We start from the raw sequence: 19,836 nt of genomic DNA, 5'->3' as shown, positions 1-19,836 counted from the left end.
ACGGGTGCGTTTGCGTGCGTGTCCTCACCTGTGTCATGCGTGGGTGCGTGCACGGGTGCGTTTGCGTGCGTGTCCTCACCTGTGTCATGCGTGGGTGTGTGCACGGGTGCGTTTGCGTGCGTGTCCTCACCTGTGTCATGCGTGGGTGTGTGCACGGGTGCGTTTGCGTGCGTGTCCTCACCTGTGTCATGCGTGGGTGCGTGCACGGGTGCGTTTGCGTGCGTGTCCTCACCTGTGTCATGCGTGGGTGCGTGCACGGGTGCGTTTGCGTGCGTGTCCTCACCTGTGTCATGCGTGGGTGTGTGCACGGGTGCGTTTGCATGCGTGTCCTCACCTGTGTCATGCGTGGGTGTGTGCACGGGTGCGTTTGCGTGCGTGTCCTCACCTGTGTCATGCGTGGGTGTGTGCACGGGTGCGTTTGCGTGCGTGTCCTCACCTGTGTCATGCGTGGGTGTGTGCACGGGTGCGTTTGCGTGCGTGTCCTCACCTGTGTCATGCGTGGGTGTGTGCACGGGTGCGTTTGCGTGCGTGTCCTCACCTGTGTCATGCGTGGGTGTGTGCACGGGTGCGTTTGCGTGCGTGTCCTCACCTGTGTCATGCGTGGGTGTGTGCACGGGTGCGTTTGCGTGCGTGTCCTCACCTGTGTCATGCGTGGGTGTGTGCACGGGTGCGTTTGCGTGCGTGTTCTCACCTGTGTCATGCGTGGGTGTGTGCACGGGTGCGTTTGCGTGCGTGTTCTCACCTGTGTTATGCGTGGGTGTGTACACTTGCTGTTGAGGCCATTGTGCTCCATCCAGGGGCTCTCAGGGTGGGGGCAGTGCTGCTTCAGGGCGCAGCGGTTCTCCCTCTTACACCACACACAGCCAAACAGGGGGTCTGCCTTCAGACACAGCCCGCAGCTGCCCCTCTGTGCATCACACTTGTAGAGGTGTACTGTTGGGGGGGGGGGGGGCAGGTTAAACCTCAACACACCACAGAGCTGTATCAATCAGTCGATCAGTTGGACAACACGCTTCATAGAGGTCTGTGGGTAAGAACAGTTCTGATCATTTACGGTGGGGAGAACAAGTATTTGATACACTGCCGATTTTGCAGGTTTTCCCACTTAAAAAGCATGTAGAGGTCTGTAATTTGTATCATAGGTACTCTTCAACTGTGAGTGACGAACAAAACTCCAGAAAATCCCATTGTATGATTTTTAAGAAATTAATTAGTATTTAATTGCATGACATAAATATTTGATACATCAGAAAAGCAGAAATTAATATTTGCTACAGAAACCTTTGTTTGCAATTACAGAGATCATATGTTTCCTGTAGTTCTTGACCTGATTTGCACACACTGCAGCAGGGATTTTGGCCCACTCCTCCATACAGACCTTCTCCAGATCCTTCAGGTTTTGTGGCTGTCGCTGGGCAATACGGACTTTCAGCTCCCTCCAAATATTTTCTATTGGGTTCAGTTCTGGAGACTGGCTAGGCCACTCCAGGACTTGAGATGCTTCTTACGGAGCCACTCCTTAGTTGCCCATGCTTCACGGTTGGGATGGTGTTCTTGGGGTTGTACTCATCCTTCTTCTTCCTCCAGACATGGCAAGTGGAGTTTAGACCAAAAAGCTCTATTTTTGTCTCATCAGACCACATGACCTTCTCCCATTCCTCCTCTGGATCATCCAGATGGTCATTGGCAAACTTCAGACGGGCCTGGACATTGCGTGCACTGCAGGATTTTAATCCATGACGGCGTAGTGTGTTACTAATGGTTTTCTTTGAGACTGTGGTCCCAGTTCTCTTCAGGTCATTGACCAGGTCCTGCCGTGTAGTTCTGGGCTGATCCCTCACCTTCCTCATGATCATTGAGTTCAAACAGGTGCAGTTAATACAGGTAATGAGTGGAGAACAGGAGGGCTTCTTAAAGAAATACAAACAGGTCTGTGAGAGCTGGAATTCTTACTGGTTGGTAGGTGATCAAATACTTATGTCATGCAATAAAATGCTAATTAATTATAAAAAAATCATACAATGTGATTTTCTGGATTCCGTCTCTCACAGTTGAAGTGTACCTATGATAAACATTACAGACCTCTACATGCTTTGTAAGTGGGAAAACCTGCAAAATCGGCAGTGTATCAAATACTTGTTCTCCCCACTGTATATCTCTGACTCTCCTCGTCTCTCTCTTCTCTGCCTCCCTCTCCCTGTTGTCTCTCTCCCTCTCACCCCTCTCCCACCCCCTCTCCCTCTCCCATCTCTCTCCCTCCGTCTCTCTCACCTATCCCTTAGTTTAAAATTTAATCTCCATGGAAACCAAAGACTTTTTAATTGACATTTCCACTTTCCCCCTTCCTCTCTCTCTCATTCTCCCAATATCTCTTTCTTTCCATGTGCCTTTTGTGTGACGTTGTGGAGCTCCTGTCCAACCACACCAGTCATGTCTCAAGCCCATTATAAAATGTTGAGTTTGCTTGGCTAAATTAGGCCTGTGGCCTGATATGCTGAGTGTGAGACTAAACGACCCAGGAGGTGTGAAGGTATGGTAACAGAATAGAGGGAAGTGAGAAGGAAGAAGACAGACGAAAGGAAAGAGGGAAGAGGAGAGGAGAGAAATGAAAGAAGAGAGATGATGGAGGAGAGTGATAGAAGAGGAGAGAGGAGGGGTGATATTATTGAGGAAAACATAAGGAGAGCGTGAGAGGGGGAGCGAGAGTGTGAAAGGGAGAGGGGGAGTGAGAGAGGGAGAGGGAGAGAGAGAGAGAGGGAGACAAGAGAAGTGGTGAAGTTATAACAAAACGCTGCTCCTTCTCCTCTACGCCGGTGCCAGGGGACGGACACCTCCACAACTGCCCGGCTGTTGCCATGGAGACCAGTTAGGGCAGCGGCGGTGATCAGGTCTGGGAGTGTGTGTGTGTGTGTGTGTGTGTGAGAGAGTGTATGAGGGGACCTCACCTTTGTTGTCGGCAGGGTTGTCGATGCTAAAGTCGCCGTTCCAGATGACTGTCAGGTCCACTGGGAGGCTGCTCGTCTCCATCCCATCATATGAGTACTGTTGTCACCGCGGCGACCCGGCCAGGGTTGGAAAAGAGGGTGGGGAAGAGAGAAATGTCGGAAAAGGCAGGCTACTCACCCGTCATTTGTTTCACATCATTCAGACAGAACCACGTTAATCATACATCCCAGGAACGGTACATCTGAACAGACACACTGCCGACCCCAGACACATGGGGAAAGACTACCATTCCACAAAACCATATCACATTAGCATATCATTCAGCAAAGAAACCCTTTCATTTTGAGTCTTTCATTTTCTACAAAATATTCTTCCAGAGCTGAATGACACATAATGGCACTGCTGAGAGAATTGGTAGTTTAGAAAGTACATTTATACTCATAAAAGCTCCGTGCACATAGACAATGAAAGACATATCCTTGGGCATGGATGACTTGAGCCAGACACTACGGCTATGTAGAGGAAATGTCTTCAGCTCTATAGTACTGATTACTAGAAATGAGTGACCTGTGCTGAAACTCTCCTGTACAGTCAATGACTCATCAGACAGTTGAAACAGAGTGACGCTTATGTTCTTATCTTTGCTTCTCGCATTGTCAAATACTCCCCAATTTGGTGATATTCAACTCAAGATTGAGTCCCTGTTTCATGGCAGCAACTCCTGGCGTACACGGGACAGTCAATGTAGAGACGTGTGTCTTCCTAGAACAAGTTTTTCATTAAGCCTCTCGCTCAACCAGGAAGTCTAGACTAGAATCGTAAAATGTCGCGAAAGGGATACACTCGCCGGCCTTGAGAGTGCTGGCCAACTGCACCGCATTCCGCTGGAACCTTGGGCTAATCTGCAAACAGGATTCGAACCCTGGTCCCACAACGCCTCAGCTAACCGCGCGACCCGGTGGCTTCGCATCTGCGCCCTCAGCGGCCTCGTTGGTGTTGCAAACCTAGAATGCTCAATCCATCCTGAAAACTAAACGCTGCGACTTGGCAAACTTCACACCCAGCTTACACACCTCCTCCCCTGTACTTACAGAGGTGTTCTGGCACTGAACCGAGGAGGAGTTGAAGCGCAGAGCGGGCACCCGCTGCTCCACCCCCTGGATGGTGAGGAGACACTCGTAGCCCCGTTGGCCAGACTGAGGCTGGGGGAGGTTCTTGGCCCGCAGCGTGATGGGCTTCACCACATTCACCGGCACCAGGATGCGCTCGGCCGGCAGCAGCTGAGGACACTCCTGCAAAAGCGACAGGGAGAGCTGGTCAGGAGGACCAAAAGGACAGGAGCCAGACGTCAACGGTGTGTTACTCAAATCACACACCTGGTTCACTTAGAATCTGACATGTTTGACTTCAACTCTGGCGGTCAAGAGTACAAAACGGTTAACCGTACAATGATAAGGCACTGTGTAAGAGACTGGAGTCCTATTGGCCGTTCTCGGCCAGTGTCGGCCAGTGTGCAGGGTTCAACCCGATTCGAGCCTTCCTATTGGCCAAATAAATGACAGACTGAAAATGTAACCACTGTATTTATCTTGGGCTGATAGAGTGACCGTTGGTTATGTTACGAGGCAGGATAACTATGGCTCTCAATGAGGTTTACAGGGCATCTCATACAGACAATAGTAATAGACAACATTCAAGAGCAGTCGATGTACATTAATAGTGACTTGTAACTGAAGAATAATGAGAACCCTGGCAGGGTTTGGCAAACTAAGGTCTGCGGGCCAGATGCGGCCCAGATTCAGCCAATTAACCATTTTAGTCCCTACAAAATAAAACGAACAATCTTATAAAAATATTTTTATGACACACAAATTAAAATTGACATACAAAAAATTGTGCAGGCCTCCACTGAATTTAAAATGACTGATGTGGCCCTTCGAGCCAAAACATTGCGTCCAACCCTGTGCCAGGACCATGTGATACCATAGACAGAGCAACAGAGCATTAATGAAAGTTACTTCTGCTTTGAAGAAGAAATAAACTGAAAGAGAGGCACTTGGCAATGGAGTATCCAAACTTAACATCCAATCAACTCAGGTGAGTAGCTGTATAAAGATGGCCCATCTATGACATGAGGAGAGAGGAGGATTGAGAAGAGAGGAGACAAGAGGAAAACAGGGGAGAGAGAAAAATATGGACATAGACACTGAGGCAGTTTTGTTCTAAATATAAGTCTGGGGATGTGCGTGGGACACTCTACAGTGTGTTTGTGTGTGGGACACTCTACAGTGTGTTTGTGTGGGACACTCTACAGTGTGTCTTTGTGTGGGACACTCTACAGTGTGTTTGTGTGTGGCAGTCCACAGTGTGTCTGTGTGTGGAGCAGTCTACAGTATGTCTGTGTATGGGACAGTCTACAGTGTGTCTGTGTATGGGACAGTCTACAGTGTGTCTGTGTATGGGACAGTCTACAGTGTGTCTGTGTATGGGACAGTCTACAGTGTGTCTGTGTGTGGGGATCTCTACTGTATGTGGGGCAGTCTACCCGGTATCTGTGTGTGGGGCAGTCTACCCGGTATCTGTGTGTGGGGCAGTCTACCCGGTATCTGTGTGTGGGGCAGTCTACCCGGTATCTGTGTGTGGGGCAGTCTACCAGGTATCTGTGTGTGGGGCAGTCTACCCGGTATCTGTGTGTGGGGCAGTCTACCAGGTATCTGTGTGTGGGGCAGTCTACCCGGTATCTGTGTGTGGGGCAGTCTACCAGGTATCTGTGTGTGGGGCAGTCTACCAGGTATCTGTGTGTGGGGCAGTCTACCAGGTATCTGTGTGTGGGGCAGTCTACCCGGTATCTGTGTGTGGGGCAGTCTACCAGGTATCTGTGTGTGGGGCAGTCACAATATGTGTGGACGCAATCTACAGTGTTTTCCATGAATATGCATATTACTATGTAAAGTCTCTGGAATGACATATTAACTAACGAGGGCTCAGAAGAGCGAAAGAAAACAACAGAGTGAGAATACTGGTAGAGATAAGAAAGAGACAGTGTGTTAGAGAGAGAGAGAGAGAGAGAGAGAGAGAAAGGGAGAGAATGCAAAAAAGATAGGAAAGAGAAGGAGGGAAACAGATAAGCCCTGGTTCCTGGAGTTGAGAAGTGAAGCTGGGCCTGATAACAGTTGTTTGAAGTTCATTAAAAACCTCTTGATTGGGTTACACTGAATGAATGGCTGGCTTGCATATAAAATGCTTCATGACACTTATTCAAAAAGTCATTATAGATAAATTACAGAAGGACGAGCTCACAATACGTAAAGGTTTGCACAAGTAAAGTTTGATTTCCAAAAATTTGATCTGAATAATTTCCGTGGAGAATAGAAGAGCCCTAACTCCAGGCACAACGAGTGGTTCTAGAATGGCATCGACGCAGAAGGTGAAATAGAGGATAAGATTCCAAGTATCTGACATCACTTGGTGATATCACTTTGAATTAATATCGGAATTAAGTTGATTGTGCAAGTCAAACAATTGTGGACTTTATCTGCAAATCCTGTCATGGTTTTACAAACCCATTATGGGAAGCTTTCAAACATTACCTCACTCATCAAAATTATGTAAAATGACTTCACACCTAAAGTGGAGTCTTGAAGATGCAGTCACCATAAATCACACCAATGTCTAAAGCTGATGTAGCTCTTTTAAAAGCTCGTAAACAAACACACACACACACACACACACACACACAACTTCCTCTTTCCAGTCAACCATAAGAGTGGTACTAAAACCTCCCCATCTGTCTATCATCTCGGAGAGCGTGACCCGTGTCATCTCACCTCTCCGTCAGGGGGTGCAGTAAATCCGCCCCAGGAGGGAGATTGACAACACCTTTATAACACCTTCCACCAGGAACCCGTCCAGAGCTCAAGGTGTACCCGAGGCCAAGTGCCTCTCAACGGGCTTGACGACGCCCATCGTATATCCTGGATCCCTGGAGCAGATTTATACAACCATTATGCTGATATAATGTGTCTGTGTTTATTGCCCCTCCCCTACTCCCTGTGATAAATGACCAGGACAGGCAAACACATACACATACACACACACTAGATGCTCCAGACACTGCCTGACGGAGCTAGATCTCCACGAACAGCAATGCAGGGTAATAATAATGATGGAGACAGAAGGTCATCACACCTACTTGGCTGTCAACTCTGCTTAAAGTGTCTGTCTGTGTGTCTGTCTGTCTTTCTGTCTGCCCGCCCATCTGTTTTGGCCATATTTCTGTCTGCGTGAGGAGAAGGAAAACATATGACGTAATAAGACGCTCTCTCTCAAATGTGTCCATTTCATATCTTGGTTAAAAATTATGATTAGAAACCTGGGTGAGGAGAGATGGCGAGGGTGAAAAAGGGAGATTGAAGGGAGATGAACACAACGAGAGAGTGAACAGACTCATAGAAAACAGAGAGTGACCATTGGATAATGGAAAGACGAGAAGACAAAAAGGGAGAGAGAGCGCATGACGAACTGAGATGAATACCAAAAAAGAGAGAGAAAGAGAGAAAAAGAAAGAGACAGAGAGAGCGACCGAGTGGGAGACAGCAGGTGACGGAGTTAGAAAAGGACTGGTGTAGAAATGTGGGAGCATTTGGCACTGGCTGAAGCGACTTGGCAGGGACAGAGAAAAACCGACAGAAAGAGACTATCATTAGCACAGCGTGATGGCCGTCGTGCGAGTGTCTGTGTCCGTGTGTGTGTGTGTGTGTGTGTGTGTGTGTAGGTGAGGAGAATCTTTAGCTCCCTGTCTGAGACTGGAACACAGACGTGGTGGGTGATTAGCCAGGTCTCTCCAACAGGGTTCTGTTTCATCATCCACCACGTTGCTCACAGCGAAGACACCCACCCTCTCCTCTTCCTCATCACCATGTTTCTCTCCCTCTCCCCCCTCTCTCTTACCCCTTCTTATCCCTCCCCACTCTGTCTCCGACTCCCCCTCTACTCTACTCATTTCCTCTACCACACCCCGCCTCCCTCTCTCACCCGTTAATATCTTCTCTCCCTCTCTCCCGGTCTCTCTAATTCTGATGTATGGCCTTTCTGCTGTCCCTTGCCATTCTTTCTGACAATATCTGTCTGTCCCATTGTTCCTTTTTTGAAATTTTAAATGTTTCTCTATTTCTACTCCTCTTTGAACAACTTGTTCTTTTCGCAACGTTTTCTGGCGGGCACAATTGTTTATTCTGCCCTTGATGATTGCGGCCTGGTAACGGTTGGGATTCGTTTAAAAAAACGGAACAGTAACTGAGAACCTGTTCTTAAGCAGGCTGCCAATCCATTTGGAGCTGGTGCCAATTACACGTGTCAATGAACGTCTTATAATAGCTTCACCCGATTCACCAGATCGATGCTGACAAACTCCTGCTCTGATCTGGCTTGTTAGGGTACCAGTTGGCGAGAAAATCAACCTTGAGGACTTTGATAGGTTTTAATATCATTAATACATATTTCATGGGTTTGATACATTTGTAGCACGTCCCCTAGGGGGATTGTGGGTAGAGATCCCTCTGATGTGAAGATGCGTGTGGTGACTAGCGTAACGCCACAGGCAGACTGGCAGGAACACAATGCAGAGGGAAGGATTTGATACCCCCCGCTCTCCTATGACAACCCTAAACGAAATACCTCAAATTGTCCAATTGTTGGACGGTTAAGAATTTTTGGACGGTCAGGACTACAAGGGGCACACACACAATGAATATTTATTCACACAAATCAATATATCTGAGAACAGTGTGTTCAACGGTATGGGTAGGCGTAGCTGACAGGGGGCATCATTTAAGATTTTCCTGAAACTGATCCAAATATGTACTTAAGTCGCTGTGACCAGCCAAAGAAAGAAGTTCGCCCGGTGACACAGCGACACGTTTCATCCTGAGCAGCGCCTGGCCAACCACTCGTGTCGGCTAACAACGACAACAAAGACTCTGGTCTCCGGCCTAGCTCGCTTTAGCCATTTTCCTCCGTGCATACTAACAGGGGGCTCAGTCAGCGGTAGGCCTTCACATCACGTCGCTCATTAAAAAGCATCAGCGGATTACTGAGATCAACTTCCTGAAATCCCCTAATTGGAATAAAATAGTGAAATTCATCTAGCCCAGGGACTCCGCAAGGAGCTATCTCATTTGTATGAGCAAAGTTCACTTGTCATTCCCTTCTGCTACGAGTGGTGGAGGGGTTGTGGGGGGGGGGGGGGCGTGCACGTGTGTGTGTGTGTGTGCGTGCGTGTGCGTGCGTGCGCGCACAAGTGCAAGCAAATTAATATTCAGTGACACCGAACGTTGGGACAATTCCCGACCCCGAATCCCGGGGTTAATTAAATCTAACTGAAACTCATTAGGCGGACAGAAACACCTGCCTTTTAGAACAACAGTTAAACAAAAACAATTCAGGGAGCGATGTCATTAACGTGCTAATGCTAAGTCCCCAAGCTTATTTTGGGAGGTTCTGTCAGTCAACACAATAAGAAGAATCCTATTATTATCCTTGGTCAATATTGACCAGCAACACAGGTGCTAATTGGATACGCAAATCCTAAGCTAACACTCTCTGATAAAGTTCAAAGAGGTAATGAAAATCTAAAGATTTTTTTTTTTCCATGCCAGCTAAGTTGATTCAACATGAATGTGCTTGAATGGCTGGGGGAGATACGGCTGCCTAATGTGGAATTCTACATTAGGGAAAGGAAAGCTCATCAAAAAAAATACAAACCACTCTGAGCCTGTTCCCGCTTGTCGTAACGCGTCCGCCAGGCGTCTGCAAGCTGGGGTTCTTCATCACGGATGCCCTGAGGGCCAGACTGACAACCCAGTTCTACCCTGCCACACAGTACCTTCTTTCAGTAGCATGCATGCACACGTGCACGCGTACGTGCACACGTGCCCACAAGGTCAGCGTGGTTCCAGGGGGCTGTATTCAGGCCTGTTTGTAGCTCCTTGTGCTACACAGCAAAAGCCTCTAATTACCGTGAATTCTGCTTCGGGGGGGGAATAAGCCAATGCCAATACTATTGATAATTCACATGAAATAAGCTGTCATCTGGAATAGGGCTGGGGAAGGGAAAATATATATTTTTTTAAACTACGCTTGGGTGGTTCTTTGATTACCAAGTCAGTGAAGGAGAAGCCAAGCAAGCCTGAACCAGATGTACGCTATTTCCAATTAAATTTGGTACTGTAGCTTTAAACGATACATGACCACACACACTAAGTACCTCGGCTCACCTTTCAGGAACACTTGATCACGCACAGCGTATTATTAAAGGCATTCACAACTGAAACAAATGAGTGTGTGACACCCGACACGTCAATAAACAACCAGGGCATCTCAATGGCCTACCCTTGGGCCCCAGACCTTCAACCACCCCCCCTCCTCCGCACTCACCTCTGGCTTCTTGACGCGTCCCTCCTGGAAGGAGCAGGTGCGCGGGTCGTGGGTACAGTCGTGTCTGTATTTACACCAGTGACACTGATAAGGGCTGCTGACACACGACAAACACCTGAAGACAGCGAGAGGGGATAACGTTATACTAGCACCCCCCGCACCCACACTTACAAGCCACTACGGCATTGTGGGTCCTGCTGCTGTTATCAATCACACGAACTACAGGCACGAGTTATGTGTTCGCTGTCTCCCTCATCGGGGGACGGGACGCGATGACTTACGACTTGTGGACACTGCAGTTGTAGAAGACAAAGCTGGTGTTGGCGAAGGCCAGGCCCGTTTCTTTGGACTTCAGGTAGAGCTGCACTATCTGGTGGTCCCCTGTTGGAAGGAAGGGAACAACCATTAGAAACAAATACAACGGAACGGAACACGGCGCTTACGTCTGTATCGCACATGTACTGGGCCCGGGGTTTCCTGTCTTAAAGCATCGTTAACGTCTGCCTAGAGATTCCACCTGGAATCTGTTTTGTAGTGGTGGACCACATGTCCACAGCCTGTTGCTGAGGTATCCTCAGATACCAGGGCACAGGGTTCGGATGGGTTAAGTCCCATTCTCGCGCGCACTTCAGACAGTACAAGTCCTTGCAGTGAATCCCCAGAGATGAAAACATCTCCGGGGAAGAAAAGGCATTTGAGAGAGGGAGAGATGAAGAGAGGGGAAAGGAGAGGGGAAGATGAAGGGACAGAAGAGAGGAACCTATGTGTGTGTGTGTGTTAATGGAGGTGTCTACAGAGAGAATCTGCCTGCCCGGTCCTTTTGTCAGGCTTCCTAATGAAGGACCGGCTCTCATGTTTAATTCAACAGAGCCGACGCGGACTCCGCCCTCAAACCAAGGACCATCAAATTCTCTCAGCCTGCCTCTCTCTCCACTTCTCTTGTCTTCCTCTCCCTTCTCTCTCGCTCTGTCCTTCTCTTGCATCGTTCCCTCCATCCCTTTCTGTCGCTCCTTGCTCGCTTCCCCGTGCACTCTCTCTCACTCTCTCTCTCTCTCTCACTCACTCACTCTCTCTCTCTCTCTCTCTCTCTCACGCTCTTTCTCTAACGGAAGGGTGAATTGTTCATCAATCATTGTAAAGTACGGCTGACAATGGAGCTGTCCTAATTAGAGCACCTAAATGTTACCTGGACGCCTTCTCTGCGTGTCGCCTTCTACTCACCACCCCCCACCCCCCCCCCCCCCCCCCCCCCCCCCACCAGACACTGCCTGAACACGATGGCAGCCTAATTAGGCACTCTGAGGGGTTTTGTAGGCGTTCCCTACCAGGACAAATACATAGAAAAATACAAGTGCGAGAAAGATACGGGTGACATGATAACCAGTAACCTCACCAAAAAAAAAAAACTCTGTTTGCTCACCGACCTAAAGCCTAGGCTGAAGCTCAGAGATGTGCAAATGGCCCGGGGTTTGAACTCGGGCCGGCCCCGCACAGAACATGACACTGCGTGTGTTATGGCAAGCCTCGACAGCTCTCATAACACTGAGACGCTGTCAAAGCCCCACTGTTCCCTCTGCCAGTCCGTCTCACGCCGGTGTGAAAGCGTGTGTTTGTGTACACGCACAACTGAAAGCGTGCAGACGGTACCATTACCTCCCAAAGCTCACCTCTCACCCGTCATGGCTAATTTAGCTAATGAATGATTATTCTAGGCTGAGTCCCCAATGGTAAACCATTTCCATTTCAGTGCACTATCTTTCATCCAGCTCAATTGGGAATAGGGTGCCATTTGAGACGCAACTATAACCCCGGACGTCAAACAAAACAGCTTGAGTCTCACCGCTAGTATTCAAACTTTTCTAGCGGGACCTACTTTCAGTCATGGATGCTTTGCTCTTGTTCTGCCCTCTGCTTTCAGCAGCTAACATCAACACGCAGCTAGCGTTGGTGCTTCCCTGATTTTATCAAGGAGTTTGCGTAGCCAAGGCAAAGCAGCAGCTAGTGTTAGCTTTCCCCCTGCTATTGCTGAGGTGTTGTTAGCTTAGCCAACGTGATGCAGCAGCTGCGGTCGACGCTGCTCTACTTCTATTGATGAGCAGCTGGTAATCTTTCCTAATACCTAGACGTCTCTCTCACATGGAGACATCCGAGTATTAGGAAAGATTACCAGCCTCCAGACACTCGCCCAGATGTGTGCACTTTTCAATTATACCCGGGTTAACCAACCACAACAAGAAAAACCAGTGAAGGCGCTTTCTAAGATCTTCTTTCTCTTATCTCGGAGAATGAATGCCGTCAGAAGCACTTCTGTTTTCTGAGCCGTAGTGGCAGAGGGATTCACTTTCCAATGCTCTTCCCTCTCACTCTGCCCTCCAAATGAGTCCCGGTGAGGCGGAGTGATCCGACAGCGCTCAGGGCTGTAGGGCTGCTTGCTGTTTATTCTCGCCACATCCCTTTGCAGTGAGAGTGTAAATAAACCCCGATGCTCCGGTAATGATGGTTGATTTGATGACTAAACATGTCCTGGGGCGCTGCTCCCCGGGCGCCCAGCCGACCAGGAGTACCGGGGAGCGTCAGCCCCTGGTAACCCCAGGCCACATCGCAGCAGAAGCCAGCTGAAGTCACACGAGCCCCTCCACGTCGACGTGCACGCTAACAGGTGCACGCCTGAAAGCGACGCCCGAATGAAATGCAAATCATCGTAAATTTGCATCTTTTCTACACTTAACAGGTCTCTGGCTTAACGAGCCAATGTTTTGACGTATGTAACCACTGAAGTCGGCTCGCTCCCTTGACAGTGAGAAAGCGCGGTAAGCTGAATATTTCCAAAACAGAGCACTCCCGGGTGGACATGGAAAACAGAGCCAAATAAGTTTGTGAGTTACCTTAAAACGGGGTGTTAAGGGCTGTACAAACCTTGGTTGAGAATGATCCGGGGCACGGCCTTCTCAGTAGGGGACCTGCACTTTATTCGGTTGCCCTCCACAAGACCATCCATCTCAGCCAGGTCCTCAAAGGAACAGTTGACCCCCGCCGACAGCTCCGGGACATTATGGGCCTCCAGGATCAGCTGTGGACAGAGGAGAGCCAGTGGTTACAGGCTAAACCAAAGACTCGCATCGGTGAAGAGAGGACCCAGCGCGGAGGGTTGCGACGTGCCGTGGACCCCCTGCAAAACAACCACTATTTCACAGAGTTCGGTTTCAGCCGACATCGCGACGGCATCACACATCTGGGTGGGCTTTATGGCAGAGTCTGAAGTAACCACACAGTCCGAAGTGCACTCGTTTCGATCAGCGCCCCCAGTACACACAAGCCAAAAGTAGTACATTACATGGAATAGCAGGGCATTCGGAACGCGTGCCACCACAGTCAACAGAACCATTAACATGACAGGAGTGTTCAGAGAGGACCGGACCATCTGGGCCATGATAGGAGGGTCACTGAACCCGGAGTGACATGTTGTGTGAGCGCACTCTAGTATTTCCGGTCCAGAAGTCCAGAGGGCCATTTTGACATTTCCAATGGACATTAGAGAGAGCGAGGGTGGGAAAGTGACTGAAAAAGAGGGAGAGAAATGGTGGTGGATGGGTTGGGAGGAAACAGACAGCAGGGTATGTTTGTTGAACATAAGCTCTGTGTTTTTTAAAAGCCCGGCGGCGGCTTGTTGACTGTTCCCATCTGGTGTGAGTTTGAGCCCAACCTCCCTCAGCCCCGACCGGGCCCTGCAGCACTCCGCGGGAGACCCTGCAGATTCCACCACCCAAGCCAGAGTACATGTACACTGACACAAGGGTCAGACTGGGAGATCAGGCTGGGGGGGGGGGGGGGGGTTTGGAGCAAGACGGGATGAGAGGGAGGGCAAGGAGGAAGAGATGGGATGAGATGGAGGGGAAGGAGGGAAAGAGGGAAGAGAGAGAGGATGAGAGGGAGGGGAAGGAAAGAGTGATATACGATCATAGAAAAGAAAAGAGGGAATAAAGATAAGTAAGAAAGGAAGGTATGAAGGAAGTAAGAAAGGAAGGTATGAAGGAAGTAAAAAAGGAAGGTATGAAGGAAGTAAAAAAGGAAGGTATGAAGGTAGAAAAGAAAAGAGGGAATAAAGATAAGTAAGAAAGGAAGGTATGAAGGAAGTAAGAAAGGAAGGTATGAAGGAAGTAAGAAAGTAAGGTATGAAGGAAGTAAGAAAGGAAGGTATGAAGGAAGTAAGAAAGGAAGGTATGAAGGAAGTGAGAAAGGAAGGTATGAAGGAAGTAAAAAAGGAAGGTATGAAGGAAGTAAGAAAGGAAGGTATGAAGGAAGTAAGAAAGGAAGGTATGATGAAGGGGGACAGAAAGAGGAAGGAAATAATCAATGTATGACGGACGAGAGGAGGAAGTAAGGAATGAAGGAAGCGAGCATCTTTTTAAAGAGCAGAGAATGGAGGAGAGAGGATTCGTCTGACTTTAGGTGAGAAGGACAAGGGTCTCCTTGAAGCGCAGGAGGAGAAGATGGGGGAGGTGAAGTGGGGTCAGGACCAAAATATACATACTGATGGAAAGCGGGCGCAAGTGAAGGTGGTGGCCTTGCGTCAATTCTGCTGTTGACTGCATTACATTTGTGATACTGCGCCCAAAGAGATCCTTTTGTAGAGCCAGAAGGGCTGACCTGGACTGTTTTTATATTGCTGTTTAATGAAAAGGTTTAGGCGGTCGCCCGCGCTGCAGATACAGACGCCACACTATTACAGACCGGGATGCGCCCGCAATCAGCGTCCGGACCGCACTTCTCCCACCGTTTCATTTATTTTCCTTTAAACGAGGAATGCGGCGCAAGTTTTCTTCAATTACATTTGGAGCGGTCACGGCCCAAGCCCGGCGCCACCGCCTGAGCCCAAACGTGAATATGAAAATAGGTGGCGTTCCGAGTGGATTGAATCTCACACACACACACACACACACACACACACAGAAAGAGAGAGAGAGTAGGTGGAAACACACCGCGGCTCCTCTAGTCAATACACTGCGTCGCGGGCGGAGGATGCGCCACGGGTTGTTGGCGGTGTTTGGTTGCCATGGTGACGTAAAGAGAATGATGCCTCCGGAGCCGACGGAACGGTGATCTGGTGCCGGGTAGTTTAGATGCACACGCCTCCAGGATTACAGCAGCGGTGGCGGAGACCAGAGTGATGGGTTCGACGTGCTGAAATAAAGCAGGGAGCGTCCTTGTAATCCACCGAGGACAGGTAGCGGACGAGTTCGCGTGACGTTTTTCCCGAATCCTATTAGCATGTACGAATGCCTCCGTGAGATAGAAAGCATGTACCTCTGCAGTGAGACAGAAAAAGGCGCGGTGACGATCTGTCGTTATACCCGCTCCGTCTGAAGGCGCGCCAACGCTGACCCACAAACGTCCAGACCACTTGTGGGTCTGGATTGTAGTTTTGAAACGTACAGGCAGTGAACAGTGTTAAACAAATGAAAAAGAGAAAGATAACAGGCAAATAAATAATTAAAAAAACTGTCAATCTTTTACATTTAATAACTAAAAAGGTCAAGAACCGGCCCTGTCTGACTGCCTGCTCCATCTGAATGCCTGCTTCATCCGAATGCCTGCCAACATTGACGCCAATCCATTCGATGGGAGATATGTGACATAGCACAGGCGATAAAGCCTGCCTTGTCGAGAGAAAGGTTAAACATAGCCCTGTACGCACGCGCGTGCGTGTGTGTATATGAGTGCGCGCGTCCAGTCATGTGTTTTACTCTCCGCGAATACCATTAAAGGGCTCTTTCAGACGTGGAGGGATGTCATCAACGCCGGGGAAACAACATTAATAAGAATTAATGACCAGGCAAGTCTACTAAGACTGACACCTATGGACCCAATGTGCACGAGGACCCACGGGGAAGCACCCTGCCCTTGACCTTCCGAAATATGTACAAAACGGGACTGAAATTTGACAAACGCGGTGTTTGCTGCAGCACCGTCCTCCAGTCCAGTCCCACAGCACCTTCACCCGACCTAACAAGCACAGGTAAATGAAATATACAGGAATCAGTCCAGTCCCACAGCACCTACACCCGACCTAACAAGCACAGGTAAATGAAATATACAGGAATCAGTCCAGTCCCACAGCACCTACACCCAATCGACCAAGCACAGGTAAACGAAACATACAGGAACAGAGCCGAAGACCTAGAATCCAGACAGACGTGTTTCTACCGTTAGTTACTGCCAGAGGTTCACAGTCCCTACAGGTTGTCTCCATTCCGCTCCCACAATCAACAGCGTCCCGGGTGATTATTCGTTTTTTTTAAACATTGCCGCAGGAGCTCGGGCTAGTGTCTTGGTGGGTGTTTGTATAGTAATCTGATTGGATACTGGGGGTTGTGCCGGGTTACATGTGGATAAAAATAAGGGAACTACGGCCTGCTTTGATGGGTTTACTGACACAATGCTGGAGTTCGCGGACTGATGGGTTTACTGACACAACAGGAGCGACTATGGTCAGACAAACACACACACACACAGCAACCTTCAAAGGAGCAGCCTAGCACAGCTGGGCACACACAGCCCAAGACCTGAAGTCAGCAGACTCTATGCAACAGACACCCCTAGTGGTGAGGGAGAGGTACAACACAAGGCGGATTCCGTACACAAAGCTCAGCTGGCATGAAGCCTTTACATACTATTATCCCAATGGGGGAAAATGAACTGACGTCATTATTACAACCAGCTTTATGTTCCCTATCATCTCCATTCCCACTAGGGATGCTTTTAGTGCCAGCATAATGGTACAATCCCAGTGACTCCATTAAACAGCATGACACCTGCCGGTAGAAAGTATTTATGATATAAAACCCAGCATCACTACTCATTATGTGGCAGACAGGGGAAGCCGAGAAGCCCCCAACAGAAATATATCTGCTCAGTATGTAGCAGACTGAGAAGGCCGAGAAGCTCACAATAACATTAACATAATATAAAGATGATTGTATTCTAAGGTTCTTTTCTACTCTGAATGCTGATTGGCTGAAAGACATGGCAGATAAGTCTGTATGCCACAGATAAATAATTTGTAATGTTCTAAATATAATGATAACCAGCTTATAATAGTAATAAATATCTCAGGGGTTTGTGGTATATACTCAGTACACCACGGCTAAGTGCTGTATCCAGGCACTCTGCATTGTGTCGTGTCTAAGAACAGACCTAAGTCATGGTATACTGGCCATATACCACACCCCCTCATCCCTTATTGCTTAATTAGATGAGTAGATGGCATGAGGTAATGCTACGGAAACCCTACCCTTGACGGACAGATCTGTAAGCTCCTGTGACAAGTGGGAATAATTACGTTATGGCCATTGGCCAAAGACGATTCCCCAGGCTTAACCGTATTAGCGAGGCACCATATCGATACATTAGACCAGGACATGGTTCACTGGGCGGCTTAAATGGTTGGGCGTCTCCTGTTTTTCCCAGAGCAATGTTTGGGAGATGCGGCCCCTTGGGTTCCATATCAGATGCTTTTGTATAGTATGTTGACATGGTTTTTGGTCACCATAGTAACTGTGAGCCTACTTTATGTAGGTGTCGGTTCCAGGCCAGCCGAATGGCTGTGATTTTTGACCACAGTCAGATCCAGTGGGATACGTCATTCGAGAGACGAGCTTTAAAAATCAAATGCGCCCAATAAGTCATCGCCGATGTAGAATATTTCCCTTTTGAAAAGGATTTCCGTTGAGGTGTGCCCACTGGAGAGGACCCGGGAGCTCTGACGAGCAGTTAACACTCACCGTGACACTGAACTGAGACACAGAGATGTTGTTGGGGTGGACGTTCAGGCGAACACACTGCTTGATGTCCGAGGCGAATCGACGCGGTTCCGCAGAGCGCTCGCATTTCTCCTTCCTGGTGCACCTGTGGGAACACAACGCAACAAAGGGGGACGTTATTCACGGTAACACCCGTATCAGCCTTCAAGTTAGCCCCGCTTGGCCCCTCGCTCACATTACGTCTTCACCTGCTAAGCACCTGGGAAACCAGAAAGAATGTTAGTCAACACTGAGAAACACAGTGGAAATACCAGGGATGAAATGAATATCAAGACATTGACCATATTTCTCTGGAGAGCGGCATCGGTCTGTAGTGACTGTTCACCGTGACTGGACCCTGGTAAATTCTTTTGAAGGGGGGGTTAAAACAATAGCTGCCTCTATTTGTGGAAGTGGAGCTGCTCTGTTGGGAGAAGGGGGACAGGCTCTGCCTTTGTAAGGCCTTCTTAATGAGGAGCATTCATGGACCGTGCCAAGAGCAGGCGGGGAGCAGGAGATGGGATCCCCCCCCCCCTTTGATTTTTTGAGCCAGGTGGTCAATTCTACTCCCCTGATATTACACGGGCTGGTAACACTAGTCCTAAGTCCCTACTTGTCACTCCTTTGTCCCCTTGGTGGTACATATTTTCACTCTGTTGAGATGAAGCTGCTGTACAGGGCTCATTCTAACAGCGCTCTGCCATTAAGGAGCACGTTCACATCTACACTGTCTCAGTGTCACGGCAGTATATATATGTGGAACGCCACAAATTCCCATGATACAACTGGACAGACATTTTAAAAGACAGGGTGGCAGGAGACCCGGGCCAAAATGAATAAAGCACCTGGATCCAAACCTGGGTAAAAGTTTACGGTTCTTAGTGTTTAATCCTGCAGGGCGTTGTATAACCATGACCATAGGTGTTGGAGAGGACACAAACAGATCTGTGACCAGGCTCGCAACAATATACTCTTAACGGAACAGGTGTGTAGCGATATACAGTGTCACCCACCACAAGGGCATCGGACTGCATGTCACATCCCAACATGTGATGCTCCACCACAAACCCTTAACCTCCATTCAGTCCCTTATAAAACGTACCCAGCTAAGTCCTTGTAGATTTAAACAAACTTCTCAAGCAATTAACAGCAAATCCCACAGAGAGCCGAAGTCCTCAGAGAGAATGAGTGAAGAGCCTCCAGGGCGACGGGATGACGGCAGTGATACGGTAACACCTTATGCAGAGGCAGCTTTTCATCCACAAATTGGGGAGACAAGATGTGTCTGTATTGTGAAGTTAAGCGGCCTAGCGCTGAGGAAGAAGTCGGCAGACGGAATGGAAGGACAAGTAATCTGCTTCCAAGTGAGGGAAGAGCGGGAGAAGAGAAAAACGGAGGAGATTTAGGAAAGGCAACAATCAGAGGATTTTTTCAATCGTCTTTTTCTCAGCCTTACCGCTAAGCAGGTCTGAGCAGGCTTTAATCAAGAGCTTCCCTTTGTGTTCCCTATCAGACCTCCTGTCCCCCATTCTAGTGCTCATTTAATAAACCCCACAGTACATAAAGCCCCAGAAGGTTGCACTTATACAGTAGCACAAACACCTGGATGATCACAACCATATTGGCGTAGCTGTATATAGTGTAGTCAGCGGCGCTG

The 19,836-nt window shown here is 48.7% G+C and overlaps 1 protein-coding gene across 5 annotated transcripts in view; it reads right to left on the bottom strand.

Moving 5' to 3' along the window:
- The window catches only part of plxna4 (plexin A4), a 256,250-nt gene that overhangs the window by 53,396 nt on the left and 183,018 nt on the right, over positions 1-19,836 (bottom strand). For 4 of the 5 annotated variants that reach the window (XM_029116984.2, XM_029116986.2, XM_029116987.2 and 1 more), the window contains exons 6-12: positions 18,162-18,285; positions 13,297-13,450; positions 10,662-10,761; positions 10,381-10,495; positions 4,038-4,259; positions 2,946-3,042; positions 743-933 (exon numbers count right to left, since the gene is read on the bottom strand). In XM_029116984.2, coding sequence (XP_028972817.1) covers positions 743-933; positions 2,946-3,042; positions 4,038-4,259; positions 10,381-10,495; positions 10,662-10,761; positions 13,297-13,450; positions 18,162-18,285 — 1,003 coding nt within the window. The remainder of the gene's footprint in view (positions 1-742; positions 934-2,945; positions 3,043-4,037; positions 4,260-10,380; positions 10,496-10,661; positions 10,762-13,296; positions 13,451-18,161; positions 18,286-19,836) is intronic. The other variant, XM_010887303.5, reaches the window with a different exon arrangement.

This window comes from Esox lucius, chromosome 23 (assembly GCF_011004845.1).
Source record: "Esox lucius isolate fEsoLuc1 chromosome 23, fEsoLuc1.pri, whole genome shotgun sequence".
Classification (NCBI taxonomy): domain Eukaryota; kingdom Metazoa; phylum Chordata; class Actinopteri; order Esociformes; family Esocidae; genus Esox; species Esox lucius.
This window is presented reverse-complemented; position numbering and strand designations above follow the sequence as displayed.